At 51.6% G+C, this 27,884-nt stretch overlaps 1 protein-coding gene and 1 long non-coding RNA gene across 4 annotated transcripts in view; both read left to right on the forward strand.

Annotated features, from left to right (window-relative positions):
- Positions 1-27,884, forward strand: part of KIRREL3 (kirre like nephrin family adhesion molecule 3) — a 357,261-nt gene that overhangs the window by 210,001 nt on the left and 119,376 nt on the right. For 2 of the 3 annotated variants that reach the window (XM_040085020.2, XM_040085021.2), the window contains exon 2: positions 16,466-16,543. The exons of the other annotated variant lie outside the window; for it this stretch is intronic. In XM_040085020.2, coding sequence (XP_039940954.1) covers positions 16,466-16,543 — 78 coding nt within the window. The remainder of the gene's footprint in view (positions 1-16,465; positions 16,544-27,884) is intronic. 3 annotated transcript variants of the gene reach the window in all.
- On the forward strand, positions 6,101-8,028 carry LOC120762531 (uncharacterized). The gene is made up of 3 exons (XR_005703919.1): positions 6,101-6,199; positions 6,697-7,173; positions 7,694-8,028. It is a non-coding gene; the product is annotated as an uncharacterized LOC120762531 (long non-coding RNA).

Consider the following 27,884-nt stretch of genomic DNA (forward strand, 5'->3'; position numbering starts at 1 on the left):
GGGCTTTAATGCAGATTGTTGTCTCTTTTCCCACACCGGGAGGGCTGAGTGCCCTTGGTGATGATGGGATCTGCCTGCCCAAAGAGCGTTCTGGCAGTGGTGTGAGTGTCCTCATGTGCTGCAGGGCTCTCCTCTGGGAAGTCCCTGAGCTGGCAAAAGGGAAGGACACTATTAGGGAGGCTGGAATCCCTCCAGCATCTGGGATCCTCTCATGTTTGTTCCCTGCGCGTTTGCCAAAAGCACCCTTATTTATTTCATCAGCTAAATGCTGCAAACCAGCTGCCTGAGTTCCATCAAGGCATTTAATGATGATGATCATTGCTTCCCCTAATGCAGCGTCTTCTAGCGAGGACGATGCCACAGCAGCGCACAGCTGTTGACCAATGGGGGCCTGTCTGTTTTCTCCAGTGTTTTATGGTACTTATCTATTTTTTTTTTTTTTTTTTTTCTGCTAGGTCTCCTTTTTTTCCCTCTCTTTTTCTTTTTTTTTTTTTTTTTTTTCCCTTTTGTTCTGCTGAGTTGCAAGAAGTTGTGAGGTGGAACGTGGCAGCTGTTTAATGGTGCAGGAGCTGGTGAGGCAGATGAGCTCAGGAGCGAGGAGAGCCTCCCGCTCCTCTGTAGCACTGCAGAAAGCCTCCTGTGTGACAGAAACCTGGTCCCTGCATCCTCCCAGAAGCAGGAAAAGGAGGTGGCTGCTCTTTCCCAGCTAAGCTGGGAGTAAATAACACAGATGAGTAAATAATACAGACCAGGCTGCACGAGGAGGCTTTGGCACAGCCAGAAGGGGAGGTCGATCCCAAGGGATTTGTTCCTGGTGCAGAGCCGTGTTTTTCCTTGGCTGGATGCACCAAGATGAGCTTGAGAGGACATGAGACAGGGCACAGATGTTGGGAAAGGCACACATTGGGCACGCTGGGATAACTTGGCACAGGAAAGCTGCTCAGACCCTGTATTTCCCAGGGGTGTGCTTGCCTGTTCTGCCGAGCTGCCCCGCTGATCAGGATTGAGAACCGGCCGGGGACAGCTCAGGTTGGCTTCATTTGATCCGGTGGCTTCACCGGGAAGGCGGGAGCAGGATGGTGTCCTCACATCCCAAGGTGCTCCAGGATGGACGTGCCGCAGCTGCTGCCAAGACAGGCAGAGGCACTTCCCAAAAAGTGTCAGGAGGCCTCCAGGCTGCTGCCGTCCTATGGGAGCCGTGCGTGGCTGCTCAACCCAGCCGCGGTGTCGCCTTCCTGCCGGGAGCCGCCGTGTAACTCGCGGAGGTGTCTTAAGATCTCCTAAGAGACAATTAAGAATTTCAGTGTTGCTTTGGTATTTGTTGAATGAAACATTGACACAACACACCAGGCTATCCGGGTTTGTTTTCACTCGCAGTTTAGGTTTCAAAAAAAAAAAAAAAAAAAAAAAAATTAAAAAAAAAAAAAAAAAGAAGCGAGTATGAAATGAATTAGCAAATTATTTTGATTGCTTTGTTCATTTTTCCAGTGAGAAAGTTACCCACCTGGAAAATACTGACTGGCTGCAGGCAGGAGCAGAATTTATTGCCTGAGATAAATGGATCTGGGATAAAAGTCCTCTTTATTTTTTCATTTTAGCTGCAAAGGATGATATGCTTCTGTTCTGCTCTTTGTGCCCGAGATCAAATAAGAAGGAACTTTGCATAGGTATGCCAATGCCTTTCAAGGGGAAGTTTCTCCCCCCACCCCAACCTTCCTTTTCCTCCTGGAAGCAGCACCTTGGACTTGAGAGCGGTGTTTGACATCCTTTTCACAGTGATGCCGGCATGACTCTGAATCCCAGAACTGGCACTCATTTTGCGTTCCATCCCATGTGCACAGGCTCTGATCTCTCTACCTTGGCCTTGTTTTTTTCCCTTTTTTCTTCCTTTCTTTCCCCATTTCTTTGTCAAAGGAGGCTTTGTGGCAGGAACCTCGTTTCATTTCCCCGCGGGTCCCGCGGGGCGGCTGGCGGATCTCATATGCAGGGTGTCAGCTGCGCTAAATGAACGCGCTCAGATCACTGTAAATCCCTATTTACACATAATAAACACGAGGATATAAAACACCGAGGAAATAATACATTATTGATTACAGCGGTGGCATGTAATGTCCTTTGAAAGGCGGGTGGTGCATGCCCATCCATCAGCGCTCCGAACGCGGATCCTCCTGCTCCCTGGGAATTCAGGGCAGGTCAGCTCTGTGTGCCTGGCTCCCCTGGCTCCCCATGCACAGAGGATGGGCAGGAATGGGGAAAGCTGGCTTAGAGCTGTTTGCAGATAGAACAGCAAACGGCGATATCGGCTGACAAGGGAGAAGTTTTGACAGTGACAGTGTTGAGGCCCTGGCACAGGGTGCCCAGAGCAGCTGTGGCTGCCCCTGGATCCCTGGAAGTGTCCAAGGCCAGGCTGGATGCTGCTTGGAGCAGTCTGGGACAGTGGGAGGTGTTCCTGCCCATAGCAGGGATGGCACTGGATGGGCTTTAAGTTTTCTTCCAACCCAAACTCTGCTATGATATTTCCCTGACCTGTCTGTTGGGCACGTTGGAATCTTACTTTAGGCAAAAAGGTGCTCGAGAAAAATTTTCCTACAAGCGCAGCCAGAGCATTCAAATCTCACAGCCTTTCCCCCTTGGAGCAGACAGCACCTCCCAAAAGGAGTGGGTTATGTGCAGGATGAGCTGGTCACATCCTTATGTGAGCAAAATGAAAGCTTGGTACAACACCTGGGGGGTGCAGAGTCAGCTGATTTTTGGGATTGGGAAGGACGGCTCACAAGCCCTGACACCGCTCTTACGGCTATCTGTCGGATGCACTCCGAAACAAAAAGTGTGGGGGTTTTTTCTCTCTGTGTCTATGACTCTTTTTTAGGTTTTGTGTTTGTATTTTTAAAAAATGGTGATGCGCTCACCAGCTGAGGTGCCCTATCAGCATCGCTGCCCTGGCACTCCTGTTACAGAGATGAAGAGCAATGTTTTGATGGTTGCTGAAATTGTAGGTGATGATTCCTTCTTTCTCAGCAGCAGGCACCATTCCTCATCTCCCATGCGATTCATGAAACTCATTCCCTTGTTTTATCTCTGGCTGAGGTTGCAGGCGAGTGAGGTCGGCGAGGCTTGACAGGCATTTGGAATAGGTTTTGTTGGGTTTAAATGAGTTGAGAGTTCAAAGCCAGGCAGGTAATGGAGCGGCTCTGCTCCCCTTGTTCACTTTGAGGGGATTGCAGACCCTGCTGCTCCTCACAGCGCTGCTTCAGAGGCCAATCCTGAGATACAGCTGTGCTAGAGGGTAGTGCAGGACAAGGGGGAATGGCTTCCCACTGCCAGAGGGCAGGGATAAATGGGATTTTGGGAAGGAATTCCTCCCTGTGAGGGTGCTGAGGCCCTGGCACAGGGTGCCCAGAGAAGCTGTGGCTGCCCCTGGATCCCTGGCAGTGCCCAAGGCCAGGTTGGATGGGACTTGGAGCAACCTGGGATAGTGGAAGGTGTCCCTGAGGATGGAATGAGATGATCATCAAGGTCCCTTCCATCCCTTCCTTTTCCATGGTTCTGACAGAGCATCTTCATGGAACGTGGATACCTTGACTCTGCACATGGGGAAAGCTCCCCGCCCCACGAGCCGCCCCAAGCTTGGATCCAAGCTGTTTGCTCGCTTGTGGGAGCTCTGCAGTGAAAACATTTTAAAGTTCCCTTTTTCTGCAGCTTCTTTTCCTCCAGGTATTTAATCTTAGTTTACAGATGAAATGTGCAGTGGAGAAAAAGATGCTAATCACACAGTTGCTGCACCCTGCTCCAAACACTGGAAAATTTATTACCATCTGCCCTGGACTGGACAGGGCTGGAGCATCACCCCACTGACGGCTTTGGAGGGCAGCAGAGATACCAAACATCACAGCAGGGCACAGCCCCGGGCCCCTGGGGCCACCAGAGACCTCACAGGGAGTGGTGCAGGAGAGCTGCACTTCCTAATCTGCTCTTGGCTCAGCCCAGAGGCAAGGAAAGTCCGGGCTGGGCTGGAAGCTTCCAGCACTTGGCTGTGAGTGTCACCAGCAGCCTCCTGTTGTTTTATGGTCAGAGGAGATTTTTATCAACCATTGGTCAACACTCTCAGGCACCTGGTGGGATTCTTGGGGCATCCTGTGCAGAGCCAGGAGTTCAACTTGATCCTTGTGGGTCCCTTCCAGCTCAGGATATTCTATGATTTAACTACTCAGCTCATCCCGCTTTTACTAGCCAGCTGTTGAGATGTCATTATTTCAGTCTCCAGGATACAACATTATGTACATCCCTAATAGGTCCCTTCCCTGGCTGAAACAGGGCACTACACGATCAAGTTCTGACAGGCTTTTATAAACCCAGAGCAGAAGGCGAGGTCAGAAATCAGACCAGAAATGGGATTTCTCCGGCTCCCAAAGAAAAGTGTTTGGCTGTGCAGCTTGCCGAGCATCTTGTAGTATCAAAGTGTCTTGGAGGCAAAGTGGTTTGATTTTTGGCCTGTCTCTGCCCTCAGCGGATTATTGGACTTCTAGTTCAGACGGACTCAAACTGCAGCTCCTGTGATGCATCTTAAATATACAATTTTCACTTGGCTTTCTGCAAGACCAATGTTTCCTCCTGGCAGATCCTCCTGCAACTGCATTTCCCCTCCAGCACCAGCAGGCCCAGCAGAATCCTGGAGCACACAACCACTCCATAAAGTCCCTCTCCTGTGGCTGTGTTTGCTTATCTCTCTCCTTTTCTCTCTTTTTCTTTTTTTTTAACTAACTTGGACTATTTTCATAAAACCTCACACCTTGGAGAACCCAAAATTTGCTGAGCAAGGAAATAATCACCAGTGGTGCAAGGAGCGCTCGTGTCTCTCCTGCAGCAATTAGCAAACCTTAGCGCAGGCTTGGCTCTCTTTCCAATTAAACCCTGGCAAGCTGGGATACACAATGTGCTAATGAAACGGGGAGTTTTGGAACTCCTCTGCTGGCTGTTTGGAGGATATGGGAGCTTTAGGCTGTCTGGCTGAAACAAAGCCATTGAAAGTAATGGGCTGGACAATCTCACCCCATTACTTTTAATGGGACTGAGAGAGTGCAGGGGAGCAGCGCTGGGGGATGCATGGGAGCTGTTTCCACAGATCATCCAAGTTATGGCCTGTGCTGGGAAAATGCCCCCCTGGCACTGGGAGCTGCGTGCAGTGATAGGGTTTGGCAGGGAGGGAGCAGGGAAGGTGCATGAAGGCATCAGTGCCACGAGCCAGCCCTGAGTGGGGCTGATTTTGGTAAGGGCGTGTCACAAGGAGGGCAAGGAACTGCTGGATGGGGGAAATCCCACTGCTGGGTGGGGAAATTTCACTGCTGGAGATCCCACTGCTGGATGGGGGAAATCCCACTGCTGGATGGGGGAGATCCCACTGCTAGATGGGGGAGATCCCACTGCTGGATGGGGAAATCCCACTGCTGGGTGGGGCAATCCCACTGCTGGATGGGGCAATCCCACTGCTGGATGGGGAGATCCCACTGCTGGATGGGGAAATCCCACTGCTGGATGGGAGATCCCACTGCTGGATGGGGAAATCCCACTGCTGGGTGGGGCAATCCCACTGCTGGATGGGGAAATTTCACTGCTGGATGGGAGATTCCACAGCTGGATGGGGCAATCCCACTGCTGGATGGGGAAGATCCCACTGCTGGAGATCCCACTGCTGGATGGGGAAATCCCACTGCTGGGTGGGGCAATCCCACTGCTGGATGGGGAAATTTCACTGCTGGATGGGGGAGATCCCACTGCTGGATGTGGGAGATCCCACTGCTGGATGGGGAAATCCCACTGCTGGATGTGGGAGATCCCACTGCTGGATGGGGAAATCCCACTGCTGGATGTGGGAGATCCCACTGCTGGAAGGGAGATCCCACTGCTGGATGTGGGAGATCCCACTGCTGGATGGGAGATCCCACTGCTGGATGGGGCAATCCCACTGCTGGATGGGGCAATCCCACTGCTGGATGGGGGAGATCCCTGCCTGGTGTGCCTGCTTTGGTCCCTCCCTCATACCCATCTTCCCTGCTTTACCTTCCTATCCCTTTCCTGTGCTGTTGCACCTGCAGAGGTGGGAGGAGGCTTTAACGTGAAGGACGATGATTTCAGCTGAGGCAGCTGAGCATTGCTTAGCCAAGCGTTGAGGATCCAGCTAGTGGGACCAGTGGCAGAAATCGTGAGTTTTCAGGCCAATTAGGAAACTGAAAATGCTCAAAAAGGGGAGAGGGGTGGTCATGAGGCACGAGTATCACGAGGTTTAGGCTGAATGCTGCAGCCTGAAGTTGCTGTGGATGCTCAGTGCCTTGGCTGTGCTCTCTGGAGCCAGGCAGGGTGAGCTGAATCACGGTCTGGGTGATGGATTTGTTCCTTGTGGTGGGACCGAATCTGCTCCCGCTGGGACGTGGAGGGAACATGATCTGGACAGGGCAGCAATCAGCCTCCCACAGCCTCAGATTTGCACACTCACTTTTCTTTCTCCTCCTGCTGAGCGTGGCCAAAGCCCTCCCTGCCAGCGCGTTTAAACCTCAATACCTCAATCAAAGCAGAAAGGGGCAGAAATGTGGTGATGAGAGAATCCCTCAAACCTTATGGCTTTCTCCCCCACCCTGTAATTGGTGCTTTGCTCCTTGGTGGAGGGCTGGGACCTGTTCTCATGCTTCCCCTTCCATTTAGCACCGCAGCTCTTCCAGAAAGTTTGAACAGAAGGGGAGGAGCAGGGACTGCAGCAAATGCACCTCCAATTGGGATTACCCTGGAATTTCTCCTTCCTTGGCCTGTTTATTCATCTGTGATGGTTTGGTAACACCACCACGACGTTCCCCAGGCTGTTTAGGAACCTCAGCTCCCATTCAAATTCCTGGGAAGCAATTCAAGTTTGGATATCTGAGGAAAAAATGGGGATTATCCTGTGCCGTGTGTCTGCCCTGAGATAAAACATTCACGTCACTGATCCCCTTCATCTTGGAGAGGAGACAGCACAGCGTGGACTGGTCACAGCAGGTCTCCTGCCCCTTCCCACCTCGCAGGCAGGAAGGCAGCTAAAAGAGATGGCTGAGAGTTGCCAGGGAGAGGAAGAATGAAATAGAAGCTGAAGATCAGAAATATTTTTAAAATGCCTCGGATGTGGAAGAATTGCAGCCGTGCTGTGAGGTAACCAGCAAATAGAATTTAATTATACGATACACAGGAGTAATGGAGCCTGTGAGTCTGGAGTGTGATTTCCCAGTAATAGGAGGACAGCAGGGATCCCTGCTTGGGCTGTCGTGTGTGCTCGTGGAGAGCAGGGCGGTGCCGCAGCGCTTTCCCTGCCTCCGGAGGGAGGGGAGGGGAGGGAAGGGCCGCAGCTCCTCCAGCTTGGAGCGGCGCAGCACGTGCAGCCTTTGGAGCAGCTGGGCAATGGGATTCTCTGGGTCGGGGCAGGAGGATCTGGGGTTGAAGGCAGCGACTGAGGCCGGGCAGAGGAAGGCTGTGATCCCAGCACGTCCCCGAGGGAAAGAAGTGGTTTGTGCTTCCCTGCGCTGCCGTCCATCTTCCAGACTTGTAAGAAGGATGGCTTAGGCAGAAACACGTCCAAGGTGGGAGGTGTGAGGAGCCATTGTTGATCCAGAGCACGGCTGTAGATGTGACCTTTACGGTTCTGTGGGTTTATTTTTATTATTTTTCTCCCCAGCTTATCCACAATCTGTCAGAGCAGCGTGGGGACTTCCAGGGTTTATTGCAAAGCGTTTCCGCTGCCATGTTCTCCTCCCAGCTGAGCTTGGTTTGTTTTATTTTGTTGGATTTTCACCTTAAGGGGGTTTGTTTGTTTGTTTGTTTGTTTTTACAAGGTGCTGAGGCAGGGACACTCCTGCTGTTGTGTGGAACTCTAGACCTGCATGTAAATGTGGCTCTCTGAGTGACAGGGGAGCACAAGGAGTGTTATCTGTTCTGCCATGAGATGTTCCCACAGGCTCCAGGATAACGTGCTGTGTCTGTGGCTGATGTTGCTTGGATTGGGGTGGGACATGCAGGGGCCCTTCAGCAGGAGCAAGGAACGGTGCAGGGGCTTTCAGTGAAATGAGGTGCCTCAGAGAAATCAGGCCTTCAGAGAAAACACTGCGCTCTTAAGGAATCAAAATATGTGGATTTTGTGTCTTTCTCCCTGTCAGTTTTGTTCTGAGCTGGTTTTAGACCGTCTCAGTCTCACAATCCCTGCTGTTGAAAGCCCTCCTGGTTTGTAGGATCACATCCTGATCCAATCACTAGAGATGGAGCAGGAAGCTCAACACCGCTTTAGACCAGCTTGATCCATCTTCCAAACACCCCTTCCCTTGCAGCCCCCTGGTTCACACTGTCCCCTTGTGCTATAGACTCTGGGGCTTTTCCAGGCTCTGGGCCATGACCCCATCCAGACATTTTATTTCCCCGGAGAGCCTTTCTCAGTGGAAGGGGTGCTGCAGAAAGTGGGGACTGGTTTCATACGTGGAGGGTGGGGTCACTTTTCTGCTCTCTGGAGCTGAATGTGCAGCCCCTGGGTTTGGTGGGGTGGAAGAAGGTGGGTGTAGGAAGTAAAGTGGCATCGGTGCCACCACCGCCCTTGGCAGGCAGGTCCCCGAGTCCCTGCAGGCGCAGGGCTGAGCTGCCCAGCAGAGCGTGGGGGAACTGACAGACAGGACCATCCCAGCCCTTGGCTCCAGCAGAGGAATTCCTGGAGGAGGTGGAGGTGGGGACAGGGTGAGGAACACTGCCTCTTCCCCTCTCCTGCCCTGGCCGTGTCCGGGGGGCTTGAGGAGCTCCATGGAGCACATGGATCTGCATGGGCTGGTGCAATGCAGCCACTGCAGGGAGGCCAAGACAGATGTGCCCACCACCTGGCTGCCCTGCCCTGTCCCTGATTGTCCTCTATCCCTGGCTATCCTGCTCTGTCCCTGGCTGTCCTGCCCTGTCCCTGTTTTTCCTGCCCTGTCCCTGTTTTTCCTGCCCTGTCCCTGTTTTTCCTGCCCTGTCCCTGATTGTCCTGCCCTGTCCCTGGCTGCCCTGCCACCTCCCCAGAATCAGCGAATCCTGTCGGTTCAGGTGATCTCCTGGCAGGACGATGTTGATGGTGATGTGTCCTGGTTTTGGGGGCTGACCTGGGGAAACACCAGGAGAGACTGGGGAATGCACAGGCAGGTGCTTGCCTGTTGCTTTCACTTCCCTGGAGGGTTCATTCCAGCCCTTCCTGCAGCGGCTCGCTGCACTGGAACAGAACATTGGAAGACTTGGCTGGAGCAGCAGGTACAGTGGGCTGCAGTGAAGCAGATTCCTTCCCCGGGAAGCCCTTGAAGTGCAGGTCAGAGCCACCAGCAGGGGAGCTGGTTGAACAACACAGGAATATCACGAGGAGGGTCCGAGCTCCAGGGCTGCAGCAAGGGCAGGAGCAGCCGAGGGCCCGAGCCAGGCGAGGTGCTCTTGAAAAATACTCTAAAACTCGTGTGAACTGGGTGAAAATGCTGCAGCTACCCCTGCATCCTGCGAGACTGTGAAAGGGAGCACTGACCCCACCAGAGCGGAGCCTTCAGAAGTGGGGTATGGAGGGAGCAGGTGCGACCCAAAGTCACATGGGGCTGCTAATGGAATTTGGGATCATGGGCAGCCCCACCAGCCTCATCCGATGCCTGGGTGTGGTTTTCACCACGATGTGGAATTCTCTGACGGTGTGGGGTACCTGACCCAGCTCTCAGCAGCGCAAACAGGAGTGGGTTTGATATTCAGTAGTGAAGAAAACACATTGTTTCCACATAACCTTTTATTTGGTTTTCTTTCACATAAAACCCTGTGTGGAAGTTACAACTTTTATAGTAGAAAATACAGGGAAAATACTTTTTCCTGCACGTGAGGTGTAGCTAAGCTGTGGAACTTGCTGCCCCAAGGCCTTAGCAAAGCGTTTTGGGCAATTTGACCAGTGTAAACACATCCCTGTGCTCACAAAGCTGTGAAAGCTGTTTGTGTGGGAAGGTTCAAGCACCAACAGCCACCTTGCTCTGGGGTGAATTGTTTTTCCTAATGCAGTTCCATCAGATTTCTTAACTTCAGGAAAAGGAAAAAAAATAATCCAAGAAAAATGACTGGATTTGAGGTTTGTGATGACTTTTTTCTTCATTTGTCAGATGGTCCCGAAATTGGACATGTTTCTGAGAGGTTCAGAAAAAGTGCATCAGCCATGAAGGGCTGGGGAGGAGAGGGGGGAATACAGCGAGATTCAGTTCTGAACTTTAGGGACCAAAGGCTCTCTGTTGCCACTAGAGAAAAAAAAAACCTCTTCAAAACACTCCAGTGCTGAGTTACAACTTGGAGGTGCCTCTTTTCCCTTCATTAGCAGGGGAACACAAGGGATATCATTCTCTTTGCTCAGCAGCACAAATCCCTCTTCTTTCTTTCCCCTTCTGCCAGTTGTGTTTCCTGCTAAGAAGCAACTTTTAATTGTCTGGTACCAGGGCAGAGCTTGTTCCTGGGAAGAGCTGCCTCCCGTGTGTTTCTCTGCTCTTCCTCTTGAAGCTTCCAGTGCTGATGCCTTTCAAGGCACCTGGAGAGCTGGATTCCAGTGTACTCCAATATTCAAGGCATGTGCCTGTCCAAAGTTGTTTGTCCCAAAGAATCTCCTCTGGGTAATGGTTGAAAGAGGCACAGCGAAAATCAGCACATCCAAGCTTTCCTGTCTTTTTTTCCATTTTGGTTTTTAACCCAGAAGAAATGTTCGAGAGAAGTTTTAAGGATCCTCCAGACCTTCAGCACCAGAAATTCCCAGTAGGGACAGCAGCCCTGGTACTGGTCTGTGCTGTTGCTGTTCCCAAATGCAGGTAGGCGCCTCTCCAGTGCTGTTTAAGGCAAATTTAGGTCTTAACAGAGGTTCTGCACAGGGCTTCAGTTCTGGGGAGTTTTCTCTCACTGTGCAAAGTTGAGCTGTCCTCTCCAAGGTCTTCACCCTGTACAGCAGTAGGAGAGGAGACTGGAATGATAAATTCTTCAACCAGAACTGGCTCCTGAATGGGGACAGTTTTCCACAAGTCCTGCCGGACATCCTTCTCCCTTTCCAGGTCTGTGGGCTGTGGGAGAATAGCCAGTTGTTGTTTTCCATCTCGGAGCAATGAGCTGGCAAACATCTCTGCTCCATCTGTTTTCTTTCATTGATGGATTCTTTAAAGTCAGATTGTGGTCCCACAGGGACACACTCAACTAATCCTCTGCTTTTAAGATTTTATTTGTGCAATAAATGGATGACAAGGTGGTTTGCGAGTACATAATACAGTAAATGGGTTTATAAATGCAACTTTTTTGCAGAGCACTGTAGAATAAAATACAATTCCACTCCGGCATTTAACACTGATCTCTGCTTCATTCATATTTCAAACAGCAATGTGCCCATTTTCTCATCTGGGAAGCCGCTTAGGTTTTTTAATACATTTTTATAAATTAACCAGGCACAGATTTAATAATAACGTGTGTTGGTACGGCTTTTTTCATCACCGAAGATCTTGGATTGCTCTGCAGACTTGACGGTGTAAGATAGAAATTCCGCGCCAAAGGATCCGTTTGCTCTCTGCCGAATTGCAGCAGGAGTTTGGATGGCTCAGGAATGCTCGTGGATGCGAGCAGCGTCGAGGGAGGAAGCTTGAACCCAGCACTCACTGCAGGAGAACCTGGAGGAAAAGGTGCTCCATGGGTGCCCAGGGCAGAGTCCTCTGAAGAAGAGGTCACGGGGATCTTCGGATGGTTCTGAGCCTGGAAATCAGGATGATATAAAACAAAGAAAATGCTCCTTCATGTATTTCTTCAAATTTTTGGGATGCAGCATCCCTGGACACAGTGAAGCCAAGAGCATGGAAAACCTTGGGAGATCAGGCTTTTCTGTCCATATTTCTTCTTTATCAAGGCGCCCATACAAAGCAGGCAACTGTATCCACCAGGACAGGAAACTTCCAAAATCTCTTCGATTTGGTGGCGTAGGATCTTCTCCTGTCACCTTGCTGGCCAACTTAGGAAGGTGTTGAGCTTCTTTCCACGGAGAATTACACGCTCTTTGAAGAGCTCCCAGCTGGGTTCTTTGCTTCTGGGATCCCCAGGTGAGATAAGGCTTTTCCAGCCTTCCCAGTTCCCACGTTTCCATGTCACTGACAGTAGGATATCTGCAGTGGAGGTTGCCCATTCCCCACCCCAGAAAGCAGAGTTAGACTCATGGATATAACACGCAGTCAGAAAAAAATATTTACAGGTAGCAAATTGCTGTCACTGTAGAAGGAAAACACGACAAAATGGAAACGTGATATTTATGTTAATACAAAGTTTTAAAAAATTTAATTTAAGAGACCAGCTGTTTCTGCTTCTCTTATAAGAGTTTAATTGGTATATAATGGCAGAGTTAATTAAATACAAATCAATAGTTTAAACCAGCTAATTGATATTTAATATGTATGGGAAAATATAACTTAGTTGTAGTATCATTAGCTCAATATTAAATAAGCAATGGAATTGCAATTATGCCTTTACAACAATTATAAAGTTTATCGTTCTTTAATAAACTTGCAATTAGACAGGGTGAGCTGAAAAATTATTAAACAGGTATTATTGGGCTATTAAATGTTTATTATCATTCCTGGTGGGATACAGCTACACAATAGTACATATTATGATTATGTTAATAAACCCTTATTACAGCTTTGCAGCTTTAGCCTTTAGTGCACCAGCGATCGGATATTTCCTTCCCCTCCCGAGTGGAGAGGGAAGGAACTGCCTTGAAATTGAATAAAGAATGAATGAAATACAATGAAAGGACTGAGGAAAAAGCAGGAAGAATCCATAGTTTGGGCCAGCACTGAGAGACCTAAACATCTTTCCCCTCTATTTCCCAGGCTGAGGATCCCTTTCTCAAGGACTCCAAGGTCTTGTTTCTTTTATTGGCTTTTGCTTCATTGTCACTGGAAGTTCGTGGTTTGAAGTTGCTCTTCTGCCAGTTTGGGGGTGAATTAGTGCAGGTACTTCTGAGAGAGCTGAAACCACGGTTCTGCTGAGTGTTTTCCTACCAGGATACTTTAGCTCCCACTTTGTCCCAGTGCGTGGGATGATCAGCTTTAGTTGTAATTACTTTTGCCCTGCTGAGAAATTCAATTGTCATCACGAGGAAAAGGATGGAATTGATTTGGGGGGGATGGGGAAACACAAGGGTTAAAACATTCTGGTTTCGGTGTGTCTCTGCAGCCCTCCTAAAGCCAAGACATTTAAAATGCTGGGTACCTTCTTAACTATTTTAGCCTTAGGTGGCCACTAAAAGCCAAAATGGTGAGACATCCTTAAGCAGCAGAGTCATCTTGAAGTATTTTACCTTTTAAAGGCGCTCTCAAGTATTTAAAGGTGCCTTTAGCTATAAAGATTTTTGCATGTTCTCACAAATTTATGGTATGAATTATTATAATGCAGTGCTTTTGTACCGCTCCTTTCATCATGGGATATCAAAGTGGTTTATAAGTGTTAATTATAGCACCCCTTGGGGAGGCAAATGGGAGACAGGCACCCACAGCAGCCTGCTGAGCCAGGCTCCAGAGAGGAAGAACACACATCTCCTCTAGATCCAGCTCAGCCTGAGCCTGCCTCCCTCTCGGAGGGCTCAGCTGGGCCTGGGACCTGTTGGGCAGCACAGCCATTGCCTGGGCTGGAGCCCCTGCTCACAGCCCCCTTTTGGGGAGCTTTTTGCTCACTACGAGGGGAGGGTGAGAGCTGGACAGCTGAGTGGTGGGATTGTCCCAGGACACTGCAGCTCCTGCTGCCCCAGCACTGCCCTGGCTCAGGGTGCTCTGGGGTCACCATCATTAGAAGGACATTGCAATAACCCGTAATAACCCAGTAGAAGGACGTGGAGCTGCTGGAGTGAGTCCAGAGAGGCCACAGAGCTGCTCCAGGGCTGGAGCCCCTCTGCTCTGGAGCCAGGCTGGCAGAGCTGGGGGTGCTCACCTGGAGAGGAGAAGGCTCCAGGGAGAGCTCAGAGCCCCTGCCAGGGCCTAAAGGGGCTCCAGGAGAGCTGGAGAGGGACTGGGGACAAGGGCTGGAGGGACAGGACACAGGGAATGGCTCCCAGTGCCAGAGGGCAGGGATGGATGGGAGATTGGGCAGGAATTGTTCCCTGTGAGGGTGCTGAGGCCCTGGCACAGGGTGCCCAGAGCAGCTATGGCTGCCCCTGGATCCCTGGAAGTGTCCAAGGCCAGGTTGGACATTGGAGCTTGGAGCACCCTGGGATAAGTGAAGGTGTCCCTGCCCATGGCAGGGTCCTTAAGGTCTGTTCCCACCCCAGCCATTCCATGACCTTGGTGATGTTTGTGCTCACGGAGTGTGCAGGGTGTGGCAGCCCCCCTCACTCCAGGTCAGTGTGAAAACCCAGCCGGCATCCACACAGAGCCCCCATGGGCATGTCTGAGTCAGAGCAGTGCTGGCTTGCTCAGCTGCACCGTGGGCTCTGCTGCCTTGTCTGACGCTAATCTAATTGTGTTGTTTTAATTACTTTGATACCTTGGTGCTCGTTGGAGGCTCAATAGCAATCGATGTGGTTTTGTTTTCCTATCAATAAAGACATAAAGGCTCTCACCTGCTTTGCTGGCTCTGCGCAGTCGGTCCTGGGGGCTCCAGGCAGGCTCAGAGCCCTGCCAGGCACACGGAGTGTGTGTCCTCACAGGAGCCTGCATGGAAACTCCCCTCAAGGTCAGCAAGGTCTTATCGATTCTCGTCATCTGGCAGGAATAACCAGAGGGAGGCAGCCTGAGCTGGGTGTCCCTGCAGTCACAGACATCCAACGCTCTGCAGGCTGACACCTTTCTGAGTGTGTTTGTGGTTGTTCACTTTGTGCAGATCGTGGTGGAGCACGTCATCTCAGCTCTGAGAGCAAGAGAACTGCTTTACACTGTCAGAGGTGCACAACGGTTGCTCATTACCCCTTCCTGTTGATTCAAGAAACCACTGAGAGTTCTGGTGGTTGCTTCATCTGCCCTGTCTTTAGACATCTTCACCTGAGTTAGTCCACCTTTTTTTATGGCCAGTGAGAGAGTTACAAGCACCCCCAAAGGCATTGTGAAAGCTGGAGACCCGTGTTTCTCTCCAGGGCATTCCCTGCAGGACAAGGCAGATTTAGGGGACCAATTAAATTTCAGCTTACTCTGATTATTTCAAGAGACTTCTGTCTGAGCATCAGCCTCAGTGGGATTACACGTGTGATTTGTTTTGGTTAGATGCTGATTCCTCCCTGGTGGGAGCCTTAGGACCAAGAGCCTCCTGCAAGGTGGAGCCCTGCATAATGCTAGAGGAAGTACTTTAACAGTGCCCTGACATCAAGAGAAATCTGATTTTTTTTCTAGGTTTAGGCTCAAATTCTGCTTCATACCATGCACAAGAGGAGGATCCCACTCTGCTGGGATGCCATGGCAGCAGCAAGCACTGTGAGGGAGGGATTCTCTTTATCTGGGTCTATACCCACATGGATCTGGGGATATTCCCTGCACATCACCTCACATCACACTTCCCTCTTCCTCTGGACACGATCCAGATCAGCGATTCAACCCCAAGTTTTCCTGGTGGCACTGAAGGCCAAGTTTCCCGGGCAGGTCCTGCTGCGCTCTCCAGGCTCCTGCTCCGCCGCCTTCTTCTCCTGCGAGCGGCTCCATTCCCGGCGCTGCCGAGCGCTCCTTCCACGGCACAGGGGGCTTTGCAGAGTCCACAGCCACATCAAGTAAACATCAAAGGGGCTTTGATCAGCGGGGCTCTGCAGAGCGCAGAAGCCTCCGAGGAGCTCTGCAGGTCCGCAGGCAGCGTTGGGGACACGGTACCTTAATTTTCTGCACTGTGACACAGGAGAATTTGTTTGAAGAACGAGAGCTCTCTGCTTCTCTGAGACGCGCACGGGGAGAGCGCCAGTGCTGGCAGCCTACTTCTGGAGAAACGCACGCTCAGATCTCTCTGTTTGTTACCAAGAGTCAAAAAGCCCCATTAACAAATCAAGGCATCAAAGGCCTGTGCCTCCTCAGACTCTGGTGCTCTCCTGCTCATGGGGTCACTTGCTTGCTTCTAAAGAGCAAGATTCCTCAGGCCAGATTTATCTTCCCTACCGAGGGCCGTTTCCCATTTCGCTTTGCTGCCCACTAAGGGAGAAAGGGATAAAAGAGTCCTGTTGTTGCAACACGCTGCTGTGGAGGAAGATGCAGCTCAATCCCTCACTTGGAGTAGAGGAGTGCTTAGGGGCAGGCAAGGGAGAGGATGCTGGCCTTCTGTCTTTAGATGCACTGTCTTGGGGCCCAGCCAAGCTCAGCTCCGTCAGGCTGAGTTGGGTGCCCACCTTCCCGGCGCTTTTCCTGAAGGGTGTCTCCAGCAGGATTTGCTCCCTGCAGCAGCCCCAGGTGCCTGCTCCTGTCCTCAGCCCAGTCTAACCCCGCGCTCTCTTCTCTTGCAGAACTGGGGCTCCCAGGAAGAGGATGCTGCCTAGTACTGGGGTTCATGTACAAGGAGAAGTACCGCAGGATGACTGAAGGTGAGCAGTTCCCTCACCTTCTCTTCTTCCTCTTTAGCAATCTCTTTGTGAGGGGCTTCACCTCTTGTACCCACCCAGGAGAAAATCCTGCTTCCCCTTTGATCTCAGGAACCTCCTAGAGGGTGTGTGGGGAGCCCCCTGTGTGAAGCTGCAAGAGAAGAGCAGGAGCTTTGTAGTTCCATACATCCAAACCCCCCGTCTCTTCCTACAGAGAGGATCTGTGACATGGGAAGCTCTTGCAGCAATTGCTGCATCTACTCTTCTTCTCATCCTAGTTGGGTGGCAGTGGTCACTGTGACTCTTCCAGAATCCCGGTTTCCAGTGTCAGAACCTCGCAGAGTCACCGTTACATTGCTCTTCAAACTTCTGCTAAAATTTCCCTATTTTATATTCCAGTCATTCCTCAAGTACTTTATGAGCATTGATTAATCCATAGAAATATCATAAATAATTATGAAGCATAATAACTAAACAAAAACTATTTATGCTCAGAAGAACTGACATCCTTGCTTCTGGTAGCTTCCTTTCCTGGAGCCAACCCTGGTGCAGCCCCTTGTGATTAATGTTGGGTGAGAGAAGGAAGCCCAGAGCCCTGTGACATGGGAGTGTCTCCAGGACGTGTCACAGAGAGTTTGGCTTCTGTGAGGTCACTCTGGGAGTTGGAAACTTGACCCAAGCGTGGATTTAACCCTTTTTAGGGGCTCTGATTGGAAATAATTTGGACAAAGTGTGTGATCTCTTGCCCTACTGCGCTTCCTTTTCTGGAAACATCCAAGGTCAGGCTGGATGGGGCTCTGAGTGACCTGGGCCAGAGGAAGGTGTCCCTGCTCGGGTTGGGTGACCCTGAAAGGTCCTTTCTAACCCAAACCACTGCATGATTCATTTTCCCTGCGTGGGATGGAGTTGTGCCACCAGTTAGCCATGGGGGGGCCTGCTCCTGCAGGGAGCCTTTTTCCATGAGAGTAAAAGGTGAGTTTGTTTCCATGGAGTAAAACTCTCATAGAGGCAAGTTTACGGCTCAAATATCAGTTAGAAGATCAAAGGTTCCTCCACGTTCCCAGGAGCCTTGATACTGAGCTGATAGCATGGGGAAAGTACTTCACAAGACTTCACCTCCTGCTTGTTAATTACCACACACTCTTTAAACATTGATTAAAGGATGTTTTTAATGGGAAGGGGCTGCCCCATGGGACACGAGTGCTGTGAGAAGGTGCAGCCTCCCTCTCGGTACATTCCTGTCCCTCAAGCCTCTTGGACTGGCTGCCTGTGGCTGTGCCCAGACCCAGGGGATGCTCACAGGGTGTTGGAGAGCTGGCAGGGCCCTGGGCATCCTGCCAATCCTTTGGGATTGCTCTGGTCCCCTGATGGATTCGGAGCCTGCGTCAGCCGACGAAGTGAGCCCCCTTTTCAGGCTGAGCATGGCTTTGTGTGGAGAGAACAAAGACACATGAAAGGCCAAAAGTAAAGCTTTTGTGAGGGAAAGGGAACAAAGTGTTCCTGCCTGACATGCAGCCAGTTTCTGGCCCCTGCAGGCTGCAGGGCCATTATGTTTAAAGGTACGATCTGCCAAAAACAAAAGTCAGGGGGATTTCCATGGCTACAAAGACCACCTAGGACTTGTGTTTTCATTAGAAGCAGTTACAGATGACAATTGCAGACATCCAGCTTCCCAGGGTTTTGGTGGATTGCAGCGCAGATCCACAGTGTGTGGTGTGTGAGCTGGGGTGGGGTCAGATGTCTGGTCCTCTACAGGAATTTCCTGCCCAAGGTGCCTGAGCCAGACTCTTTGGGTCAGATCCCTTGCCAGGGTGAGGAGAGAGAGCAGCGCCCCTTCTGTATTTGTGCCAAGTGAGAGCTTTTTCTCCCTTTAAAGAGGCTGAAGAATGGCCCCATTAATAACTACGAGGGAGCTGAAGGGACTGAAGGCACAGGGAGGCAGTGGGGCAGTGGGGTAATATGAGATGTGGGGCCTCCATCCCACAGGAAACACAATCACAGGCACCATTAGAACCTTCCTGACATTTACTGGAGGCATCTACAATGGCTTGGAGGCAGATAAGCACGAGAGGAGTTGGAAGTCTTGACAGTGCAGAAGAATCATTTAATGATGGGAAATCATTTCTTAGGTTGGATTTAGGGAAAGGTTCTTCCCCAGAGGGTGCTGGCACTGCCCAGGCTCCCCAGGGAATGGGCACGGCCCCGAGGCTGCCAGAGCTCCAGGAGAGCTGGGACACAGCTCCAGGGATGTCCAGGGTGGGATTTGGGTGTGTCTGTGCAGGGCCAGGAGTTGGATCAATGATCCTTGTGGCTCGCTCACACCTCAGGATATTCTGTGTTTCTGTGATTCTGTGAGTCTGTGATTCTGCGAATCTGTGAGTCTGTGAACCTGGTGTTTTTGGCTGTCCCCACAAAATGATCCAGTCTGGACGCTCTCAGACCAGTTTGGCAACCTCTCCCAGCAGGGTGAAGTTGTGGGTTAGAGCTGCCCAGCAAGGGTTGGCACTGTGCTGTTTGTTGACCAGCTGGCAAGGGATGATGTCCATTAGCACAGCTGGCTGCAGATGTGGCTCCTCCAGCTGAGCTGGGCCCCAGGATGAGGAGCCAAGATTGGTGTCCATGGACGTACCTCTGCCCACGTCAGTTCCACCAGTTCCTCATCCCGGTCCCTGCATACTGATCAGACAGGTCCAGGTGAAGTGTTGGAGCCTTTCCCAGCTGTCAGGCACCATGTGATGGGCACAGCAAACCCAGTTTGGGCACCGTCCTTGCGCTGCTCTGCTGTATGAGGTGCCACCACTTCTCACTTTGTAAAACCCTCAGCAGGAAAAGTCTGGATTTGGGGGTGGGATTTGGCTGGGGAGCAGGAAGGCACAGCTCCAGCCTGGCTGCTTTGTGCTCATGTGATTGATGATGGGCTGGTCTCGTGCTGGGCCCAGGCTCTGGTGTGCCCCGGGAGCTGTGGCGTGAAATGGAGCTGGTGACAGTTGTAGACAGAGGGAGAGGGAGAGCTGTCTGCAATGACGGCCGCGCAATAAAGACACTTTGGAGTTAATCCTCCACCATCTGTCTTCATTCTGCTAATAACCCACTCAATCAGCTGCTGCCGACTGTTTGTTAACATTCAGAAACAGATACATAATCAGGAGGAGCGTGCTGTTAGCTCAGGAGGGGCCGGACTGCTCCTTGGGAGCGGCTCTCCCGTGGTCATGAGGGTGGAGAGGTGGGAGCTGCAGAGGGTGGGCTGGATGTCCCAAGGCACGGGCAGTGCAAGGGAGGTGGTGCTGGGGCTGGAGGCACTGCTGGGGCTGGCAGTGAGCTGAGTTACCCTGCTTCTCCCAGGGCTTGTGCCACCACGATTCAAGGTGATTTTGGAGTAGAAAGATGTTTTCTAGGAGGTGGGTCACCTTAGTAGCCCCCCAAAAAAGGGATTTTGAGCTACTCTGAAAATGTGGGCTTGTTCTTGAATTCCCACTTCTCCTTTCTCGTGCAGTTCTCTCCCCAAGGGCAGGCAAGGGGTGTGCTGGAATATCTCTCTCTGCTCACCCATCATGCTTGTTCTCTCCATGTCCACACCTGCAGTTCCCAAGCTGGGCTTGCTCCTCTCTCCTCTGCAGTGGCCCAAGGCAGGAATTCAGATGCTGCTCCTGCAATTTCACTTCTTGTCTCCTGCCTTTGACTACTTGCCAGATCTAACTCGAGTCATTAGCAAGCGTCACTGCAGCAATTATGGCACTTTTTGGCTGCCATTCATAAAGCTACTAACGGGAACAATTAAGCACTGAGAGGTGTCAGCCTTCACCTCCACCACCTGTTCCCACCAGCCACCGCTGCTGGAAGGTGCCGACAGCGATGTCCCCCCACGCAGGGCAGCGGGGCAGGGCAGCTCCCTGCCCTCCTCTGACCTCCCCTTCCAGACACTCCGCTGCCTCTCGTGTCCTCACATGTGGAGGGCAGGTGGCATCTCCATGGGATGGACACAGCTCTTGGAGTGTGAGGGCTGGGCTTCATCCTCGTGCCCAGCGCAGAGCGGGGGAAGCAGGCACGGCTGGGGAAAGGGACAGGAGGATTTGGTGCAGCATCTTCCTCCTGGAGCAGTGAGTGGTTAATGATCTGTGCTCGGGGAAGGACAAACCCTCCTCTTCAGAGGGACGCAAGCGCTGGCTGCTGTGCCAGGAGAAGGTTGTGCCGCAGTTATCTCCGGCAGCAGCCGCTCTCTGTTTTTGTCAGGGCTGGATTGTGCGTTCAAGGTGTCTCCATTCACTACACAAAGCGCAGCAGAACCAGCAGCCTGTGCTGCAGAGCTGCAGCAAGGAGTGCTCTGCCTTCTGTTCGAGAGGGAGAGACTGGCAGATCGTCTCTGCTGGGTGAGGGCTGCAGAAATCAGCTCAGGGAAGGGCTGCCCAGGCCCAAGGTGCACAGCTTTTCTATAAAAGCCATGTGGGGCTGCTGGGCAGCATTAAACAAATCTTCAGTTTTGGAAGAGTGAGGAATGGAGGCCTTGAAAGTTTTGCAGTCTGAGCTGCAATCTCACCTCGACTCTTCTCTTCTGAAGATTTGGGAGCTTACTGGAAGGCACTGGGACTAATGGAAAGCTCTGTTCTTTTGTTCACAGAATCCCAAAGTGTTAGGGGTTGGAAGGGACCTTAAAAATCATCTGGTCCCCACTTCCCCCTGCCATGTTCAGGGAGACTTCCCACTAGACTCAGGCGCTCAAGGACTTGTCCAACCTGGCCTTGGACACTCCAAGGGATGGGGAAACCACAACCTCCCGGGGCAACCTGTGCTGGTATCTCTCCACCCTTAGAATGAAGAATTTCTTCCTGATAGCCGGTCTAAATTTCCATTTGTACCCATTCCCCCTTGTCCTATCACGACAGTTCCTGACAGAGTCTCTCTCCAGCTTCCCTGTGGCTCTTTCAGATACTGGAAGGTGCTGGAAGGTCTCCACACAACCCAATCTTCTCCAGGAAGGTGCTCCCATCCTCTTGTCAAGGTCATGGCCTCCTCTGGACTTGCTCCAACAGCGAGCTGTTGGGGGAAGGGGGAGGTCCTGCGAAGATGGAATCATCCACATACCTCAGACATGGGAGAGGGGTGAGGTGGCCAGAGACACAGGGACAGTGGTGGCCGAAATGCAAGGAGAGGCACCAGCCTGCTCTGTTTGGGGTGATTCCTGTGTCCATGCAGCCCTCACAGACTGCAGCTTCTAGGGATCATAGAACCATGGAGCCATACAGTGGTTTGGGTTGGAAGGAACCTTCAGGATCACCTAATTCCAGCCTCTGGGAGGTTGGAATGGCTTCTGACCAGCTCTGCCTGCCTGCAGAACTGGGCAGCTGCCAGGTCCTGCTCGTGTTCCCAGCTCTGGCTTCACATCATGACCTGTGAGCACTGCAGCTCCACGTGGGGGTTTGTCCTGAGCTTCAGGGTGTCTCCAGTCTGCAGCAAGGGTTTGGTGCTGCCAGACACGGGGGGAGAATTGTGTGTGCACATGAAAGCTGGGTTTATGTTTTGTAATTATCTCATACCCATCCTTAGAATAATTATAGCTCCTCCATTATTAATAACTGGAATTCCAGGCCTTGTCATAGATCACAAAGTGGAGAGGAAGTTCAACCCAGGGTTTGCATAATGTACCTTGGCCTAAATTGAATAATTGGTAAAACGGTGAAAATTGTTCGTTTTCCCCCCATTCCTTGGTGCTGGAATTAGTGAGATATTAGTGCAATTAGCCAGTGCTTCCATTTGAGGCTGCAATCATTTGGTTTGTAATTCAGAATAAATGTAAAAGCCCACTTATGCTTCCAAACGGATTATTTGTCCCGTTTAAAAGTATCTAATGGGGTGGCTGTCATCTGAGCAAGATACATTTGACCCATTTCAATTTGTTTCCCTTTTAATCTGCTATCTGTTTTCCTGGATCTTTTTTTAATAAAAACATAAAGAAGAAGTGGGCAAGAGAGACCAAAGAGGGAGAGAATAGAGGCGTTACAGATCCGGAGTTTATCATAAGCCAAAGTAACTTGAAATCAAGGCTGTTAAACTGCAGAAAGCAATAAAAAGAAAACACTATTTGGAATCGTTTAAAGGGCCGAGTGCCTTGTCAATGAAAGGTTGCTCTATTTGACTGCCTCTTAATAGCTTCTCTGAAGCAATCTGCAGCTCCTGCAGGAACGAGGGCTGCAGCTCCTTCTGCAGCAGCGCTGCTGCGGGGCAGAGTTGGGGTCCCCGGGGAGCTGGGCAGCAGTGCTGATGTGGGGAAATACAAAACCAAAGAGGACAAAGAGGAAAGGAGATGGATTTAAGCACCAAACTGGGTTAAAATTTTAAAGCATGCCACAAATATTGATATCCTGGATAACGTGGTGGGCACAGGGCGTGGATGCATCGCTGCTCGTAGGGCTGTGGGCAGATCTGTGCCCAGTTCAGTCACAGAATCAACAGAATCATGGAACGGTTTGGGTTGCAAGGGATCTTAAAGCTCATCTCATTCCACCCTCTGCCATGGGCAGGGACACCTCCCACTGTCCCAGGCTGCTCCAAGACCCATCCAGCCTGAACTTGGACACTTCCAGGGATCCAGGGGCAGCCACAGCTGCTCTGGGCACCCTGTGCCAGGGACTCCCCACCATCCCAGGGAACAATTCCTTCCCAATCTCCCACCCAACCCTGCCCTCTGGCAGTGGAAGCCATTCCCTGTGTCCTGTCCCTCCAGCCCTTGTCCCCAGTCCCTCTCCAGCTCTCCTGGAGCCCCTTTAGGCCCTGGCAGGGGCTCTGAGCTCTCCCTGGAGCCTTCTCCTCTCCAGGTGAGCACCCCCAGCTCTGCCAGCCTGGCTCCAGAGCAGAAGGGCTCCAGGCCTTGGAGCATTTCCGTGGGCTGCTCTGGACTCACTCCAGCAGCTCCACGTCCTTCTGATGTCCCACCCCTTGTCATCCATCCCACCATACCCTTCAATTTCTCCAGTGGAGAACAGAGGGACTCACAATATTTTTTCCTCCCGGAGCCTGAGCATCCTTTCTACAGTGGTCTGATTTGCAGCTCCTGTCTCTGTCAGGCCTCGTGTTACTGCCTGGAGACAAACCAGCTGGGGCTCTGGGATGGAGTCCCTGCTCTTTTGGGGAGAAATGGCTTGTTCAGAGAAGTTGGCTGTGCCTGTGCTCCAAATGTCTCTCTGCTTGACCGCCTCTTCTGCTCCCTGCCATAGTTCAAACTGGGTTCAGTGAACCCTTCTTGCAGGAAAAGCTCTGATTAGAGCGTGGCACTGAGGCACAGTGGCATATTTGTGCCACCCATTAACAGCACAGCAAGGCAGTTGCTGCCTGGGAATTACTTGGATTTATGGGAACACTTAATCTGGATCTTGCAAGTGACTTTTACATCTGCAGCAACACAGGCTGAGCATGAATCTTCCTGAGCCTCAAGGATAAATGTGATCTAGTCCCTCTCATCCCTGTAAAACACGACCTTTCTCCTCTACCAGATGCCAACAACCTCAGTGCTGCTGTAGAAGGTCAAACTCCTCTTGGTTCCCTGGCCTGACAGTGGAAAGGGTTTGTCCTTTGGGACCCGACCTGTGACATGTCACTCGGTTTAGCTCAAACAGTCCTGGCTCTGCTCAGCCTCTCGTGCATACAGCAGAGTCCAACAGCCCAGACACAGCTCCAGCACCACCCCGGCATCTTCCCACAGCTTTGTCCGGGGGGTTTGCACGGTCTGCATCCTGGGAATGGAATTTCTGCCAAGCTTTGCTCCAAGCTGCAGGATCCCCGGCACAAACTGCCCCAGGAGCTGCAGTGGTGTCGGCTCCATTATCGGCTGATGTCCAAGCTCCCCACGGGATGTGATGGGAACCTTGCATTGCAACTCTGCTGTCACTCCCAGCAGAGGTGCCACCCCCTCGGGCGCTCCCAGCTCTGTGGTGGGCGAGCTCCCCTCTCCCAGCGGTGTCACTCGTGTCCCCAGCAGACACCGTCACAAATGACCAGGGCCGGCAGCTCCGGGTAAAACGCATTGAGCCTTTTGTTCTTTATCTGACAAAGGCATTGGGAAGGAAGAGGAGAGTGGATAGAGCCGCTCCCAAGGAGTTGTTAGGGACTCATTGTTGTCTCAGAGGTCTCACTGATATTTCTGTGATGCTTTGTGTGTCTGGGAGCTGAACAAGGCAGGGTTGTAAGTGAAACCCGAGGAAAAGCAGTGTAAGAGCTGCCTGGGTCTGGTGTCAGGGGGAAACTGTGCCTGGGCTGGGTCAGCTGGAAAACTGGGTAGGCAGGACCTCTGGCTGTGAGCCGAGTCCTGGCTGGTGCAGCACACGTTCCCGAGGGTGCTGCTGAGGGAAGGATCCCGTGTTATCTGCTGTTCGTTCTCCCCAGCTTCCTGCTGCTCTCTGCTGCTTTGGAGTGGGGGAGCAGAGCTCCATCCGTGATGTTCCAGTTGTCTACAGCGGCCGTAGAGCGGCTGAACAACTCTGCTGGTCATAAATCTGATCCCAAGCTCGGGAGCTTTACGGTAACGGTGTTGTTGTAGCAGTTAATGGTCGAAGGGTATCATTTTATCTATTGATTTGAGCATCAGTCCCCTGTGGAAAGCTATTGCTGCGTGGTCTTAAATAAATGAATACGATCCTTCCTCACTCCCTGAGTACCAGCATCAGACACTTCAGGAGCTGCTTCTCTCGCTGTTCAGCCTGCAGGTGTGTGCAGGAGAGCCTGGCTCCTGTGGAATCTGTGCACTCTGCCTTTGCAGGGACTTCCTTTGGGGGGGGCCAACTAAAAACATTTCAGGAATCTTAGGCTGGAGAGGGACTCCTCACAAGAGCATGTAGTGGTGGGACAAGAGGAAATGGCCTAGAGCTGAAGGAGGGCAGCTCTAGATGGGATACTGGGAGAAAATTTTTCCTTCTGTGGGTGCTGAGGCCCTGGCAGAAGTTGCCCAGAGAAGCTCTGGATACCCCATCCCTGGAAGTGTTCCGGGCCAGGTTGGACAGGATTTGGAGCAACCTGGGACAATGGAAGGTGTCCCTGCCCACAGCAGGGGGTGGAACAGGTTGGTCTTTAAGGACCCTCCCAGCAAAACCATTCTGGGATCCCATTATTTATATTAATATATCATTATTTATACCAGTAATTAGGGTGGGATATAGATTATTTCAGCCACTTGAATTCCACTGCCCTTGCCATGCCCCTTTAGATCCGTTCTGGCACTGAAATGGGGTGTGCACCGAGGAATATGGCGAGATGCTGGTAAAAGCTTGTCCTGTGAACTGCACCTGGAACAGGCAGAGATAAGGCAGAGCTAAGGTTGTGGACCTCACCTTCCACAGCTGCCTGGACATCTTTTGGTGCTGTGGGCTTTGGGCCAGTTTATATCTAATCAGGAGGTGGCGGGACATGAATGACAGGAGGTCCAAGGCTTCTGTCTGGAGATGGCAGCTCCGGGTTTCCCTCCTCCACGCTGCTCCAGGCTGAGATTCCCTTGGAGCTGTGTCTGCTGATCACCCTCCCCTCTCTGCAGAGCTGCTGCTGCAGCCTGGGGTCTGTCATTTAGCTTCCGTCCCTCGTGTCCGTGGGGACCCTGCCGGGGAGGCTGCTGGCACAGTGTGGTCAGTGATCCCGGTCACACTGCTGGCACAGAATCATGGAGCTGTTTCGACTGGAAAAGACCTCGGAGGTCACTGAGTCCAGCCAATGACCCAGCGCTGCCAGGCCACCACTAAAGGACACCAGAGCAGGGCCTGGGTGGCCAGATGTGGCTCTGCCATCGGGTCAGGTGCTGACGGTGCTGTAAATCCCCCTGACATGGACACGTTAGCCTGGCTGTGTGGAAGTCTCCAGCTTTCAAGGCATCTGGAAGCCATTGCTTTCAAGAAAACCACCCAGATTTTTGTCAGAAAGGGGACAGGGCTGTGGGGGCCCATCTCTACCCCAGGCTGGAGAAAGGGAGAGCACCATTTCAGCTATTTTGGGGGGCACTTGTGGGGCACAGACACTGCAGTGAACACATGGCTGCAAGGAGACACCGGGATCGTTCCTGCCTGCTCTTGATCTCCAACCTCCCTCTCCTGGAGGCAGCCACATGATTTCTGCAGGCAGAGATGGTTTGCTGCTGCCCCAGACTGGAGCAACGAAGCAGTACCAAGCTCCTGTCACTTAGAATATCAATTAAAACCACTGCAGCCTCATAAGTCCCACCCTGAGACACTCTGGGGATTGACAAACAGCCAGGCCTGCCATTGAAATGGCTCTGGAGCCAGCACAAGGAAATCTGCTGTGCAATTGTGAGCAGAAAGTGGAGTGCTGGAGCACTTCCAGCCCAACAGGCTGTGGGGTAGGAGCTCAGACTGGTGTGAAGATGAAACCCTCTGGTGTTCTGGGCGCTGGGGATCCGGTGCCTTTGCTGTGCTTGGGAAAGGCTTAAATAACTCATTTCGAAGCTCCATCCCAGGGTTTCCCTGTGGGTCACATAACACCCTCCCTGCAGTCCCAGCCTGCAGCATGAAGCTCCTCTCTTACAGGAGCAGTGTGAGGCAGCTCTGTTTCACTGCTATAATGGCAAAATGGGATGAAATTGTGTTTCAGGCCAGCAAAATGATCCTGCTTCCATTCCTCAGTGAAGTGGGACTGTGTCGGATATGACTGAAAGACACTGCCAAGCACCCAGCAATGCACACGGCTTTGTTTGAGCTGACTTGGTTTTAAACCCTTCTAAAATTCCTTTCTTATCATAAGGAAATAGGGAAATCCGGTTGTGTGAGTGCTGCAGGTCCTGCTTTTCTTGTTTGCCCCAAGTTATTTGCTGTATCTGGCCAAACCCCCCACCTGTGTTCACTCAATGTGATTGAAGCCTCCAGGTTAAAGCTGATGAAGATGGAAGGAGTGGGAATGGTCAAATACCCTCAGGATATGTAGGGATCATGTGAGGGGGAGAGTGAATGGAATCCCCCAGGCCAGGCAGCCAATGCAAGGATTATTCAGTACCCAAGGCTGCCACCATGAACCTTCACAGAGCAAAGAACATCAGCCACAAACCTTCCCAGTTCTCTCCAGTGCAGCACCAGTCTCGGGGTCAGTACCTCCGTGCCCTTTCACACCCAGTAGTTGCTCCCATGGGTATTTACTCCTCTAGAAATGTATTAATACAGCTAATCTCAAAGCATACCCAGAGATACAACTTGAGATGGATTTTTTTCTTTTTCTCTTTAACAAAAATGAAGCTTTTATATAGAGGGGGAAAAGAGAAGGGAAGTGAAATGTTCAGTGACTAATGATCCTCATCAATATTCATGAGAGTCAGTAGCATTCCGAGATTTAAAATAAAGGAAAAAAGAGAGAAAGGCATTGACTC

This window comes from Hirundo rustica, chromosome 23 (genome assembly GCF_015227805.2).
Source record: "Hirundo rustica isolate bHirRus1 chromosome 23, bHirRus1.pri.v3, whole genome shotgun sequence".
NCBI lineage: Eukaryota > Metazoa > Chordata > Aves > Passeriformes > Hirundinidae > Hirundo > Hirundo rustica.